Source organism: Ranitomeya variabilis, chromosome 3 (genome assembly GCF_051348905.1).
Source record: "Ranitomeya variabilis isolate aRanVar5 chromosome 3, aRanVar5.hap1, whole genome shotgun sequence".
Taxonomy (NCBI): Eukaryota; Metazoa; Chordata; class Amphibia; order Anura; family Dendrobatidae; genus Ranitomeya; species Ranitomeya variabilis.
Window position 1 is genome coordinate 709069521 of NC_135234.1, and position 16717 is coordinate 709086237.

Here is a 16717-nt window from a genome sequence, read left to right on the forward strand (position 1 = left end):
AGGAAGGGGTCCATCTATTAGTGCAGCATGCAGGTGGTGGGCACACGTACACATTTGGCCCCCGGACTCTAGTTCCGCCATGTTTTCCATGACACTGTATTCTATTACAGCACCTATAGATTACATGGCCTCACATCACATTGTGTTAGTCCCTGCAGTGCTCACATTCTCTCCCTAGTAACAGCAGCGTTCAGGTCGTCCTAGCAACTAATGATGTCCCACCCCATCCCGCCATCCTATTGGCCACCGGCAGCGAGTTCTCCAGAAACGTCCAGAACGCGGAAGCGGAAGCCGCATGTGGAGCCGGCGAGCAGTGAGCGGCTGCAGCTTCTGGAATGTTCTTCCACAGGATCTATATCTGTAGCGGCGCCGCCTCCTGCGATTCCTCACACGCTGCTCCCGGCCCCGCAGCCGCAGTGCTCTGCCCGCGCTCTCCCCTCGGTGCCCGCTCCCCGCTGCTCTCCGGGGCATCACCATGTCGGTGGTCGGCTTCGATCTTGGTTTCCAGAACTGTCACGTCGCCATCGCCCGGGCTGGTGGGATCGAGACTGTCGCCAATGAGTTCAGTGACAGATGCACCCCGTGAGTACGAGAGCCTGGTGATGGAGACGTGTGCGGGGTTACATGGCCGCGATATGGACGGTGTATAATATTACACTACACTGCATCTGTACATTATACACCTATTATACTGCATCTGTACATTGTACACATATTACACTGCATCTGTACATTATACACCTATTACACTACATCTGTACATTATACACATATTACACTACATCTGTACATTATACACCTATTATACTGCATCTGTTCATTATACACATATTACACTACATCTGTACATTATACACATATTATACTGCATCTGTACATTATACACATATTATACTGCATCTGTACATTATACACATATTACACTACATCTGTACATTATACACATATTACACTGCATCTGTACATTATACACATATTACACTACATCTGTGCATTATACACATATTACACTACATCTGTGCATTATACACATATTACACTACATCTGTGCATTATACACCTATTATACTGCATCTGTACATTATACACCTATTACACTACATCTGTACATTATACACATATTACACTACATCTGTACATTATACACATATTACACTACATCTGTGCATTATACACATATTACACTACATCTGTGCATTATACACCTATTATACTACATCTGTACATTATACACATATTATACTGCATCTGTACATTATACACATATTACACTACATCTGTACATTATACACCTATTACACTACATCTGTACATTATACACATATTACACTACATCTGTACATTATACACATATTACACTACATCTGTGCATTATACACATATTACACTACATCTGTACATTATACACCTATTATACTGCATCTGTACATTATACACCTATTACACTACATCTGTACATTATACACATATTACACTACATCTGTACATTATACACATATTACACTACATCTGTGCATTATACACATATTACACTACATCTGTGCATTATACACCTATTATACTACATCTGTACATTATACACATATTATACTGCATCTGTACATTATACACATATTACACTACATCTGTACATTATACACCTATTACACTACATCTGTACATTATACACATATTACACTACATCTGTACATTATACACATATTACACTACATCTGTACATTATACACATATTACACTACATCTGTACATTATACACATATTACACTACATCTGTACATTATACACATATTATACTGCATCTGTACATCATACACATATTACACTGCATCTGTACATTATACACATATTATACAACATCTCTACGTTATACACATATTATACTACATCTGTACATTATACACATATTCTACTGCACCTGTACATTATACATATATTACACTACACTACATCTGTACATTATACACATATTATACTGCATCTGTACATTATACACATATTATACTACATCTGTACATTATACACATATTATACTACATCTGTACATTATACACATATTATACTACATCTGTACATTATACACCTATTACACTACACAATGTCTGTACATTATACACCTATTACACTACATCTGTACATTATACACATACTAGCTGGTGGCCCGATTCTAACGCATCGGGTATTCTAGAATATGTATGTCCACGTAGTATATTGCCCAGCCACGTAGGATATAGCACAGCGACGTAGTATACAGCACAGAGCCACGTAGTATATTGCCCAGCCACGTAGTATATTGCCCAGCCACGTAGTATATTGCCCAGCGACGTAGTATAATGCCCAGCCACGTAGTATATTGCCCAGCGACGTAGAATATTGCCCAGCGACGTAGTATATTGCCCAGCCACGTAGTATATTGCCCAGCCACGTAGTATATTGCCCAGCGACGTAGTATAATGCCCAGCCACGTAGTATATTGCCCAGCGACGTAGTATATTGCCCGGCGACGTAGTATATTGCCCGGCGACGTAGTATATTGCCCGGCGACGTAGTATATTGCCCGGCGACGTAGTATATTGCCCGGCGACGTAGTATATTGCCCGGCCACGTATGTCACAGGTTAAAAAATAAAAAATAAACATATATTCGCCTTCCGAGGGCCCCTTGTAGTCCTGTCGCCTGTGTGCGGTGCAGGCGGCAGCTTCCGGTCCTAGGGTTGGTATGAGCGCAGGACCTGTGATGACGTCGCGGTCACATGACTGTGACGTCATGGCAGGTCCTTCTCGCATACCATCCTCGCCACCGGAACCTGCCGCTTGCATGGAGCGATCACCGGAGTGTCACGAGGAGCGGGAAAGGCGGCGGAAGGTGAGTATATAATTTATTATTTTTAACATTAGATCTTTTTACTATTGACGCTGCATAGGCAGCATCAATAGTAAAAACTTGGTCACACAGGGTTAATAGCGGCGGTAACGGAGTGAGTTACCCACGGCATAACGCGGTCCGTTACCGCTGGCATTAACTCTGTGTGAGCGGTGACTGCGGGGAGTATGGAGCGGGTGCCAGGCACTGACTGCAGGGGAGTAGGGAGGGACTAATCGGACTGTGGCCGTCGCTGATTGGTCGCGGCAGCCATGATAGGCAGCTGGCAAGACCAATCAGCGACTTGGATTCCATGACAAACAGAGGCCGCGACCAATGAATATCCGTGACAGACAGACGGAAGTGACCCTTAGACAATTATATAGTAGATTATACTACATCTGTACATTATACACATATTACACTACATCTGTACATTATACACCTATTACACTACATCTGTACATTACGCACATATTACACTACACCACATCTGTACATTATACACCTATTACACTACATCTGTACATTATACACATTATACTATTCATTACATTATACACCTATTACACTAGACAACGTCTGTACATTATACACCTATTATACCACATCTGTACATTATACACATATTATACTACATCTGTACATTATACACCTATTACACTACACAACATCTGTACATTATACACATATTATGCTACATCTGTGCATTATACACATATTATGCTACATCTGTACATTATACACATATTATACTATTCATTACATTATACACCTATTACACTACACAACGTCTGTACATTATACACCTATTACACTACACATCACATGACGTCTGCACATCTGTATAATGTACTGTGTGATGTGTAGTGTAATATGTGTATAATGTACAGACGTCATGTACTGTGTGATGTGTAGTAGTACATGACTATAATATAACAGACTGGACCAGTTTCATGTTTATGGGGCCCTTCGGTGACTCTGTCCCAGTGGGGCCCTTCTTTGTTTTTTGAGCTATAACTTTTTTTTTTTCCTTGCATGAGCTGTAATAGCTCCACCAAATAGGTTTAAAAGAAAAATGAAGTAGCCCCTGACTTCTGGCTCCATATGCAGTGAGTGTGCTGTAATCACTCCTCCCCCGCAGAGCCGGCTGTCAACCACTGTGAGCGGTGACTGTGTCCGCTCCCTGCACTGCCCCCGATGACCGGAAATGGAAATTATCCACTGCTCCAATAAACCTGCCAGGGTTGTCCCACAAACAAAGTACATTTTAAAGGGGTTGTCCACTTCATTATGTAAAGCCCCCACCAATTTAAACCTTGTTAAGTATTTTTGTAAATACCTCTTGTTGCCATCTGTGCCTGTGAGTGGCGCTATCGCTAACCGCTCACTTGGCATCACGTGACCCCGGCTGCAGCCCCCGCTAACATTCGCTGATGTCGCTGTGAAACCCCCACCCACAGCCCAATTCAATCAGGAGGTGCGCGATAGGGTCACACCCGGGTGATTCAAGGGGTTCTGAAACTTGACCTGACATCACTGGTGGCTGCAGCCGGGGTCACGTGATGCCGTGTGAGTGGTCAGCGATAGCGCCACTCACAGGCACAGATTGCTATAAGAAGTATTTACAAAAAATACTTCTTTACAAAGTTTAAATCAGTGGTGGTGGCATTATACCGTCTAGTGGACAACCCCTTTATTTAATAGATCTTAAAATAAAATATTGGAATAATATGTTATGTAAGAGCAGTAAACAGCAATGAAAAATATACCGTAATAAAAAAGATGAAAAAACTTAAATAATACAGATAAAGTATGATGCAAACAAAAGTGCCCCTAAACACAGTAAGTTTCCCCCCACAGTACCCTCCACATGCATGGTATGATGACCCTACTGGACCCTCCCTTTCCTCAATCCCTCCCTCCCCCCGACCAAAAAATGGTGACTCGCGGTATGATTCTCCAACTGTGATTCCCACACAGCCCTCCAGTCAATATAATTCATAGCAGGGCTTTGGAGTCCGTAATCCAAACCACTGAGTCCGGCTCCTCAATTTCCTTGTCTTCCAACTTCCCAGCACGGGTCACTACTGAGCATGTGCATAAAGTGCAGCACAGATTCATCTCCACGAACAGCCGAGATCCTTAGATCAGAAACAGAACAGACATTTATAGGACATTTCATAACTTGCCCAAATTCTTATGAAACATTTACATCACATCCTGCCTTGTACTACTGCACCCAATTTATTATATATTTTAGGACTCGGAGTTGGTCCATTTTATACCAACTCCGACTCCACAGCCCTGACAATTTGAATTTTGAAAAAAAATGTTTTTGCTTTTCTCACCATTTTCTGAGACCCCTATTTAGGGGGTTAAAGTGTCGGGTGTCAGCTATCAGAATCAGCTTCTAAGTGCGCAAAATCGCCATGACGTGTCCATACATCTAAGGTTGGGAAGTACCAGGCTGCCTGGATGTATGGATAAAGGGGTTAATGACCAGGCCAAATTTTAGAAATCTGACCAATGTCACTTCACTGATTGTGACACATTGTTCTTCATGATGGTGGTAAATTTTGGTCGATTATGATTTGTGTATATTTATGAAAATGTGAAATTTTGCAATTTTTTTTGAATTGTTATGCCGTTAAATCAGATAGTTATGTCAAACAAAAAAATAAATAGCATTTCTCACATGTCGTCTTTACATCAGCACGATTTTTTTAATGGGTTACATGCTGCGGTGGTCTGTGCAGGGAAACCCGCCTGCACTGTAATACCTGTATAATATCCAGACATCACGTAGCTTTATAGTGGGGACGTCCATGGGGTACATGGAGAAGACTGAGGACCTTGTACAGCGTGAAGTCGTGTATCTTACAGGTCACATTGGAAAATGAGTCAATGACCCACATGTGCTGGGGACTGGAACTATCTGATTAACTCTTTGCTGCCGACCTGGCCCTGTACATTGTAATGTAGACGCTCTGGCAATCCTCTGTCACTGGGGAATGATTCTAGCATTTGGCTGTGCGTTAGATGTCAGAGATGCCATTATATAATAGATCCTAGGCGGTGCCCTCCACGCTGGGTGCTGTGATCTTGCATGCGGCAGGGACTTCAAATGTAGACATGAGCACTTCATATTGTCTTCGTCATCATCATCTGTGTCTGAAATCTTCCGAAAGTCACTTCCTCGTCACCTGCCACCTCCATGATGTCCTGACCTGTGTCCCGGGGATTGTGAGTGGGTACGCCGTGTGGTACATGTGATGTAATAATGTGTCTATATATGTGAGATGAGTGTCTCCGGCACCCACGTGTACAGCTGCCGTGCCCACATATAATACGCTAATGTATCACGTGTAGGCATCTGCTGAAAGGTCACGTTCACCCCTTCAGTTTCATCACTTTTGAATTATAATTGGATCCTTTTGTTTTCTTGTGTTGTGAGTATTCTGATTTCTGCTCCGGGAGATTTCCTGCTCTTATCCCTTTATGCTTCTCAGGAGATGTTTTCCATTAAAGAGTCTAATATCCATTTTCTTCTGGCTGACTGCTGTCTATTTTCAGGGCCGTGGTGTCATTTGGAACCAAGAACAGAACGATCGGCGTTGCTGCAAAAAATCAGGTACGATGTTTAAACTATTGGTAAAGAGTTAAAAGGAACCAATTGCCAGAAAGAAATAATAAAACGCTATTAAGGCTGGTTTCACACTTGCATTGCTGGGCACTATGTATGGCAGTGTGCTGCCTGCATCCTGCGTACCTATCTTTAACATTGGGTACGCAGGGACATGCGTTGTATTCGGATGTGTCTGCATGTGGCGATGTGAGGTGTGCTGCGACTGCACCCAAACGCAAGTGTGAAACCAGCCTAACCTGCCGATATGGGGTTAATACGCTATTATGCTGGCTGGCGCTAGCACTTAGCTGAACGCTGCGGGGAGAAAATCAACATAATTTGCTCTACAACATTCCGGTTTCAGTCACGTTGGCAGCGCTGGCGTGGTTTCAGTCATCGCTCTGAATGTACAGAACAGCGGCTCTAATCGTGGCCCTGACTGACACTCGCTCTGCATCCGGGCCGGCTGTGTATTCAGACCGGTGACTGAACCCTCGGCGGCACTGCCTCCGTGATTGAGACTTGGACGCTGCTGGGGAGAATAAAGTTAATTTTCTCCCCGCAGCATTCAGCTAAGTGCAGGCGCCAGGCAGGTTAATAATGCTATTAACCTGCAGTTTAACCCCATATGTGCATTTAAGATCATTTTTCTGGTGACTGGAGTCCTGTACCCTTCTGATGGGAATCCCTGCAATCACATATCCTGTTGCTTAGTTTTAACTTTTTCGGGAAAGCTGGGTGTCACATCCAAGAAAAGAAAATACAACAAACGTTATTTACGTGCAGGTATAGTTGTAAGCCATGTACTAGAGCAGGGACTAAAAGGAGAAAATGACGATATCCTCTCTATAGCCGCTCTCTTCAATCATCGGGGCGCCGCTCACTATACTGTATTCATGCTGTAGTCGCTCCCCTGCTAATTGACTGACAGCCTGTTCTGGGAGCACATACACTGCAGAGCAGGCTGTCAGTCATTGTGCAGTGGCGCGATTACAGTGCCCTCTCTCTATAGTGAGCGGTTATGGTAACCGCTCCTGGCACCGCTCCGATGACTGGAAGCGTGTGGTGCAGGGAGGATATAACTTCCTTTTCTCCCAGTAGCCACTGCTCCAGTAAGACTGCGACGCATGATTTAAATGATTTTGGAATTGACAGGTTCCCTTAAAGGTTGTTCCACAAGGGCCAGTGACCGGCAGAGCCGTGTTGTAGGACAATAATTCCCGATCATTACCTCGTGTAAACATAGCAGTGATCAGCTAAGGAGTAAGGACCGTGCTCGTTCAACAACGGTTTAGTTATTTTTGTCAGCAGCAGCACATCTGCATTTATACTCGTGGTTTCTCCATATGAGAACTAGGTAATGAGGTGTTGTATCCCCTGGTAGTGGCGGTCATTTCTGCTGCATTGTCCATTTTTCTCTTCGCCACGACAGCACCCACTGAGAGAGGGGATCCGCCCCTAGGAACAGGAAACCCTACGGAGAGATAAAAGGGGCGGTCCCCCTCGCTCCCACAGTTTGGTTTCCTGTTCCTATGGGAAATCCACGGAGAAGAGGATGCCTAGCCTGGATGCCGCTTGCGCAGTTTACCTGTGAGGACGGCAAGGGCTCCAGAGCTGGAAGCAGCGTCGGGGGTCCTGGTGTCAGCTTCCCCCCTCTGCTGGCAGACGCTGTGAGGCCAGGGCTGGAGAGTGCTGGCTCACAGAAAATCATCCGGCACGTCTGCGGGGAGTTAGCGCTGTAATGGGGAACGCTGCGCCGTCCTCGGCGAGCGCTTATACGGCGTGGAGCCCCGGTATGTCCCCCGGAAGTATAGGCTGAAAAGCTTCCGAGGAGAGGGAGGAGACGGCGCCGGCGCTGGTGCTGGTGACAGCGCGGGCATATGAAATATGGCCGCGACCCGGAAGTGATTAGCACTTCCGGGTTCAACAGGAAGAAGATGGCGGCCCCCATGTGAAAAGGACGCCGGCGGTAACGCTCCGGCGTCCAATATGGATTCGGCACAGGACCCTGCGATGTCTTCTATTGAGGCCACCGCAACTACTCCTCGCAGCCATGCCCGCAGCAGCAGCCGCTCCAAGCGGAGTGGATCTTCTAAAAAGAGCAAGCCTCTGCAGTCTCCTCCCCGTCAGCCGGTACCTTCACAGACGCTTCACTGGGGTGAGTGTACATCTACCCTATTAAGCTGATTGCTGTCCCCTCTTCTCTAACACTCTAGGCAAAATGTACTGAAAAAACGAAACACAAACAGTGTGCGATATGTCTTCAGCCCCTTCCGGATAGTTACACAAAGAAACTTTGTAAACCATGCATTGATTCCACCTTACGGGAAGAGGCCTCTGTTAAATCTGAGGACATTAGAGTGTTGATTAGAGAAGAACTACAAGCCCTGCATAGTTCGGGAAAAGAAACGCGTCCTAAGGGGACAAGAGAGTATGTTTCACCCATATCTGACCAATCTTCCGAATTAGAGGATGCAGATTCGGATGTTTCTAGGGATTATGTTTCCTCGGATGAGGATCAAGATACGTGCTTCCCCACCGACAGTATAGATAACCTGGTGAAGTCTGTCCGTAACACTATGGGCATTGAGGATTCTAAGACCCCTAAAACACAGCAGGACATAATGTTCGCTGGGCTGTCCGAAAGGAAAAGACCCTCCTTTCCGGTGATAGCAGCAGTTAAAAATTTAATTAAAAAAGAGTGGGAAAGCCAGGGGCAGAGGGGACTACCACCATCTTCAAAGAGACGTTATCCCTTTAATGATGAGGAATTCTCAACCTGGTCAAAAGCCCCAAAAGTAGACGCAGCAGTGGCTTCCACATCTAAAAAATCCCTGCTACCTGTGGAGGATTCAGGTTCACTACAAGATCCTTTGGACCGCAAAGCCGACTCTCTCCTTAAAAGAGCGTGGGAATCTTGTGCGGGAGCCCTAAAACCGGCTGTGTCAGCTACATGCACCGCTAGGTCCATGCTAGTCTGGCTAAATGACTTGGAAGAAGGACTTAAAAACGGTCTCTCTAGAGACAAGTTGAGAGCCTCTATACCTTTAATTAGGGGTGCTACAGCCTTCCTGGCAGACTCATCTGCTGACTCAATACGATTAGCGGCCAAGTCGGCGGGGCTGACTAATGCAGCACGTAGAGCCCTGTGGCTTAAGGGCTGGAAAGGCGATCCCCAGACAAAATCCAAATTGTGTGGTCTTCCATGTCAGGGTGAGTACCTATTTGGTACTAAGCTGGACGAGATCCTGACTAAAGCAGGGGAGAGGAAAAAGGGCTTCCCTAATAATAATTACCTTCCATCTTATAGGAGGGCGTTCCGAAAGCCCATGTTTAACAAGAGGAAGGATTTCAAGAGCCAAGATCGCTGGGCCACTAGAGACACCAGACAGAGAGGAGCACTTTTTGGGAAGCGCCCTTACAAAACTGAGGAAAAACCCCGTTAGAACAGATCTGCCTGTCGGAGGTAGATTGTCTTCCTTCTCAGATCAATGGCAGAAAATAACCTCGAACATTTGGGCAAATAGTATCATCACCTTCGGCCTAAAATTAAAATTTTCCCGAGTCCCGCCGGACTCATTTCTATTGACTTCTTTAAAAACCCAGTTACAGCAGGAGGCTTTGGAGCAGGAGGTATTGAACCTTCTAGCCAAAGGGGTTTTGGTGGAAGTTCCATTTCTTCAGCAAAAAAAGGGGTTCTATTCCCCTCTATTTTTAATCCCAAAGCCAGATGGATCTTTCAGAACCATATTGAACCTTAAAAAATTGAACACCTTTTTGCAGAATCAAACCTTTAAAATGGAGTCTATCCGATCCACCATAAAACTGTTGTCTCCCCATTGTTTTATGACGGTACTCGACCTAAAAGATGCGTATTACCATCTGCCAATTTTTATAGAACATCAACAATATCTCCGCGTGGCGATTGTGTTGAATGGACGTATACGACACTTTCAGTATACAGCAATGCCCTTTGGACTATCAATAGCTCCAAGGGTATTCACTAAGTTAATGTCGGAAGTAATGTCATACCTAAGAGTAAAAGATACCCTCATAATTCCGTACCTTGATGATCTTTTAGTGGTAGGAAGCTCCCCGTCACAATGTCACCAACGATTGTGTAATATGGTCTCGTCCCTGCAGAGGCTAGGGTGGTTGGTGAATTGGGAAAAGTCTAGACTTCTTCAACTACTCGACAAACATTCTTGGGGATTATAATAGACTCCATAAGCCAAAAATGTTTTTTACCACAATCCAAGCAATTGACAATAAGAAATAAGGTACAGTCGGTAATAGATAAACCTCTAATATCTTTAAGACAAGGCATGTCCCTCCTTGGCTCCTTCACGTCATGTATCCCAGCAGTACCATGGGCCCAATTTCATTCAAGGTGTTTACAATATGCAATTTTACATGAGGAAATAAAATTACAAGGTCATCTAGACGGTAAAATTTCCCTTTCTGAAGATGTAATTAAATCCCTATCCTGGTGGCTAGAACCAGATCACTTGGTTAGTGGGGTCCCCTGGGTAGTTAAACCTTCAAACACAATATTCACGGATGCCAGTCCTAGTGGTTGGGGAGCACATATGAGAGATCAGGTAGCCCAAGGTCTATGGTCGGTTACGGAGTCAGACGACTCGTCTAATATAAGAGAGCTGAAAGCTATCCATCACGCTCTTTGTGAATTCCTTCCGCAGCTACACGGAACACATACAAGGATTCTGTCAGACAACATGACATCAGTAGCGTATATCAATCATCAAGGAGGAACAAGATCAGGAACACTCATGTCTATAGCCGAAGACATCCTAACTATAGCCGAGAAACATCTACTGTCTCTATCAGCACTACATGTCAGAGGAGTGAACAATTCAAAAGCGGACTTCCTCAGTCGCCATACCCTCCACCAAGGGGAGTGGGTTTTAAATCATCGAATCTTCAAAATGATAACCGTAAAATGGGGCTTACCAGAGGTAGATCTCTTCGCTACAAGAGACAACAGGCAATTAAAAAAGTTCGCTTCAATGTTCCAATCCGACAAACCCGATTTTCTCGATGCTCTCCAGGTACCCTGGACATTTCAGAAAGCGTATGCCTTTCCTCCTCTGATACTTCTACCAACAGTAATCAGGAAGATAAGAGAGGACAAAGCCAATATAATCCTGATTGCCCCATTTTGGCCAAAGAGACCATGGTTCTCCCTGCTCAGAGCTATGTCCATTTCAGATCCATGGATTCTCCCAGAGGATCAGGATCTTCTTTTCCAGGGGCCATTCAACCACCCTCATGTGAAGGGTCTACGGTTGACAGCCTGGAATTTGAGAGGCAATTGCTGAAATTAAGGGGTTTCTCTGATCAAGTAATTAATACTCTATTATTAAGTAGGAAAAGATCCACTACTTCTATATATGTAAGAATATGGAGGAAGTTTCTAAGTCTTTATCCATTGGCCTTGTCAAACGAAATTCCTATACTTAACATTTTAGAATTTCTCCAGAAAGGACGTGACTTAGGTCTTTCAGTTAATACCTTAAAAGTACAAGTCTCTGCTCTAGGGGCATTGTATAGTCACAATGTAGCGGGTGATAGGTGGATAACTAGATTTATTTCAGCCTGCCAGAGGTCAGAACCAGTTCAGATTCCCCGCATACCGCCTTGGGATGTTAATCTAGTCCTTGAGGCCTTGACAGGTCACCCATTTGAGCCACTACACTCAGCTCACATTAAACACGTTACTCTCAAAACTACTCTTCTTGTCGCATTAGTATCGGCAAGAAGGGTAAGTGACATACAGGCACTATCAGTAGATCCTCCCTTTCTGTCAATATTTCCAGATAGAATCGTCCTGAAAACAGACCCTTCCTACCTACCTAAGAGATGTACTAAATTTCATAGATCTCAAGAAATTCTTCTTCCTACTTTTTATGATAATCCTACAAATCAGGAAGAGGAGAAATACCATACCTTAGATGTGAAAAGGGCTGTAATGACTTACTTAGACAGGACTAGCGCCTGGAGGAAGAGCAGGGCTCTCTTTGTTTCCTTCCAGGGTCAAAGGAAAGGAGCTGGTGTCACAAAAGGCACATTATCTCGATGGATTCGGGAGGCGATATACCTGGCCTATTCATCTAAAGGGGAAGATCCACCCGAGACTGTAAAGGCACACTCAACCCGGGCAATAGCATCATCCTGGGCAGAGCGAGCAGAGGTTCCAATAGAACTCATATGTAAGGCCGCAACCTGGTCTTCGCCTATTACCTTCTATAGTCACTATAGATTAGATCTATCTGCTTCCACTGATTTGTGTTTCGGTAGATCAGTTCTTAACACGATAATCCCCCCCAAATAGCTGTCTCTGAAAGTCTCTCAGTGGGTGCTGTCGTGGCGAAGAGAAAACACCGGATTACGTACCGGTAATGCTCTTTTATAGAGCCACGACAGCACTCTTTCACTTCCCTCCCTTATATATTAGTTTGCATATGAGCACTGATAAGGGTGATTGGTTCTTGTAAATATACGTGATTAAGTCAAAGATGAAATGTTAATATAGAATGACCTACTAAAACTTGTGGGCGGTTCCTCGCAATCTCTGTAACCCAAACTGTGGGAGCGAGGGGGACCGCCCCTTTTATCTCTCCGTAGGGTTTCCTGTTCCTAGGGGCGGATCCCCTCTCTCAGTGGGTGCTGTCGTGGCTAGGGTTGAGCGAAACGGGTCGATCATTTTCAAAAGTCGCCGACTTTTGGCTAAGTCGGCGTCTCATGAAACCCGATCCGACCCCTGTGCTTGTCGGCCATGCGGTACGCGACTTTCGCGCCAAAGTCGCGTTTCAATGACGCGAAAAGCGCCATTTCTCAGCCAATGAAGGTGAACGCAGAGTGTGGGCAGCGTGATGACATAGATCCTGGTCCCCACCATCTTAGAGAAGGGCATTGCAGTGATTGGCTTGCTGTCTGCGGCGTCACAGGGGCTATAAAGGGGCGTTCCCGCCGACCGCCATCTTACTGCTGCTGATCTGAGCTTAGGGACAGGTTGCTGCCGCTTCATCAGAAGCAGGGAGAGCGTTAGGCAGGGTCCACTAACCACCAAACCGCTTGTGCTGCAGCGATTTCCACTGTCCAACACCACCTTCGGTGTGCAGGAACAGTGGAAGCTATTTTTTTTTTTTTTTCCCCTCAGCGCTGTAGCTCATTGGGCTGCCCTAGAAGGCTCCGTGATAGCTGTATTGCTGTGTGTACGCCACTGTGGAAACCAACTGCTTTTTTCAAAGCACATATCCTCTTGTTCCTTCCTTTCTGCACAGCTATCTTTTTTGTTTGTCCACACTTTTTATTTAATTTGTGCATCAGTCCACTCCTATTGCTGCCTGCCATACCTGGCTTACATTACTGCAGGGAGATAGTAATTGTAGGACAGTTTTTTTTTTTTTTTTGATTTTTTTTTGGGGGAGATTAAGATTGGCATTTCTGCTACAGTGCCATCCCTGTGTGTGCCATCTCTCACTGAGTGGGCCATAGAAAGCCTATTTATTTTTTCCGTGATTTGTGTTCTAAAATCTACCTCAACACAGAAACACTACATCAATCAGTGGGAGAAAAATATTGGCCTCAGTCAGGGCTTGTGTGCCACTGCTGTGTGTGCGCTATCTCTCATTCAGTGGGCTATAGCAAGCCTATATTTTTTTTTTTTTTTTTTTTTTAATATTATTTGGTTTCAAAAGTCTCCCTGAAAAAAAAAAAAAACCTAAAAAAACAGTGGGAGAGTAATATTGCCCTTTCAGCTTGTGTGCCAGTCTTGACTCCTGGGTGTGCCACCTCTCTCCCTCTCATTCAGTGGGCCATAGAAAGCCTATTTATTTTTTTTTTTAAATATTATTGGGTTTCTAAAGTCTCCCTGAAAAAAACAAAAAATACATAAAAAAACAGTGGGAGAGTAATATTGCCCTTTCAGCTTGTGTGCCAGTCTTGACTCCTGGGTGTGCCACCTCTCTCCCTTTCATTCAGTGGGCCATAGAAAGCCTATTTATTTTTTTTTTTAAATATTATTGGGTTTCTAAAGTCTCCCTGAAAAAACAAAAAAAACCTAAAAAAACAGTGGGAGAGTAATATTGCCCTTTCAGCTTGTGTGCCAGTCTTGACTCCTGGGTGTGCCACCTCTCTCCCTCTCATTCAGTGGGCCATAGAAAGCCTATTTATTTTTTTTTTTAAATATTATTGGGTTTCTAAAGTCTCCCTGAAAAAACAAAAAATACATAAAAAAACAGTGGGAGAGTAATATTGCCCTTTCAGCTTGTGTGCCAGTCTTGACTCCTGGGTGTGCCACCTCTCTCCCTTTCATTCAGTGGGCCATAGAAAGCCTATTTTTTTTTTTTTTTTAATATTATTTGGTTTCTAATTCTCCCTGAAAAAAAAAAAAAAACCTAAAAAAACAGTGGGAGAGTAATATTGCCCTTTCAGCTTGTGTGCCAGTCTTGACTCCTGGGTGTGTCACCTCTCTCCCTCTCATTCAGTGGGCCATAGAAAGCCTATTTATTTTTTTTTTTAAATATTATTGGGTTTCTAAAGTCTCCCTGAAAAAACAAAAAATACATAAAAAAACAGTGGGAGAGTAATATTGCCCTTTCAGCTTGTGTGCCAGTCTTGACTCCTGGGTGTGCCACCTCTCTCCCTCTCATTCAGTGGGCCATAGAAAGCCTTTTTTTTTTTTGGTTTTTTTAATATTATTTGGTTTCTAAAGTCTCCCTGAAAAAAACAAAAAAAACATAAAAAACAGTGGGAGAGTAATATTGCCCTTTCAGCTTGTGCGCCAGTCTTGACTCCTGGTTGTGCCACCTCTCTCTCTCTAATTGTGGGCCATAGAAAGCCTTTTTTTTTTTTTTTTTTAATATTATTTGGTTTCTAAAGTCTCCCTGAGAAAAAAAAATAAATAAATTAGGTGGGAGATTAATATTGACATTAGTGCTTGAGTGACAGTCCTGCGTGTGTGTCATCTCTGTGATTTTGTGCCACAGAAAACAGAGTGTGTAACATTGTGCCTGATTTTCCTTGTGGTCTCACCAACCTGTTAAGGGATATTGAAATCATACTGAAGTTATAGCTCACCGTGTAAGTTGTTTGATAGCAACAAATAAAGTTACTTTGGTTAAGATTTTAAAACAATGAGGAAGTCTGGTGCAAGAGGTCGTCGTGGGCGTTCATTGTCAGCTGGTAATGATGGTAGTGGTAGTGGAGCATCAGGTGGTCGTGGGGATAAAAATATTCCACCTAAGTCTGGAGCTGTGGAGCCAGTTTCGTCGTCAGGCTACACAAGGCCTCGAACGCTCTCTTTTCTGGGAGTAGGAAAACCGCTTTTAAAGGCGGAGCAGCAACAGCAAGTTTTGGCTTACATTGCAGACTCAGCCTCTAGCTCTTTTGCCTCCTCTTCCGAAACTGGTAAATGTAAAAGCAGCGCGTCGCTTGTGGATGTTCACGGTCAGGGACAAGTCGCTTCCTTGTCCTCCTCAGCAAAAACTACAACAAGAGAGAAGGATGCAGCAGGCGACACAACGGGTCACTCCATGGAGCTCTTTACACATACCGTCCCTGGCTTAGAAAGTGAAACATTTAACAGGCCATGCCCATTACAAGTATATTCTGACATGGAGTGCACTGATGCACAGCCACAGCCAGAGTACTATGCTGCTCCTTTGACTCAGACCACCACATTGCCCTCTCAGGGTACAGATCCACAATCAGACCCTGATGAGACTATGTTGCCCCGCCACGAACGCTATACCACCGACCGACACAGTGACACAGACGAAGTTGCACACGAGCTCGAAGAGGAGGTAATAGATGACCCAGTTATTGACCCCGATTGGCAGCCATTGGGGGAACAGGGTGCAGGCGGCAGTAGTTCAGAAGCGGAGGTGGAGGAGGGGCCGCAGCAGGCATCAACATCGCAACAGGTTCCATCTGCCGGGCCCGTATCTGGACCAAAACGCGTGTCAAAGCCAAAACCTGTTGGAGCACAGCGTTGCCATCCGGTTAAAGCTCAGTCTGCAATCCCTGAAAAGGGATCAGAGTCTAGGAAGAGTGCAGTCTGGCATTTTTTTAAACAACATCCAACTGATCAGCGCAAAGTCATCTGTCAAAAATGTTCAACTAGCTTAAGCAGAGGTCAGAATCTGAAAAGTCTAAATACTAGTTGCATGCATAGACACTTAACCACCATGCATTCTCAAGCCTGGA

The 16717-nt window shown here is 44.5% G+C and overlaps 1 protein-coding gene across 2 annotated transcripts in view; it reads left to right on the forward strand.

Moving 5' to 3' along the window:
* The first annotated feature begins 275 nt into the window (after positions 1-275).
* HSPH1 (heat shock protein family H (Hsp110) member 1) overlaps positions 276-16717 on the forward strand; it is a 50930-nt gene continuing 34488 nt past the window's right edge. Inside the window, exons 1-2 of one of the 2 annotated variants that reach the window (XM_077298266.1) lie at positions 276-582; positions 6436-6493. In XM_077298266.1, the coding sequence (XP_077154381.1) occupies positions 476-582; positions 6436-6493 (165 nt within the window). In that variant the 5' untranslated portion in view covers positions 276-475. The remainder of the gene's footprint in view (positions 583-6435; positions 6494-16717) is intronic. The other variant, XM_077298265.1, reaches the window with a different exon arrangement.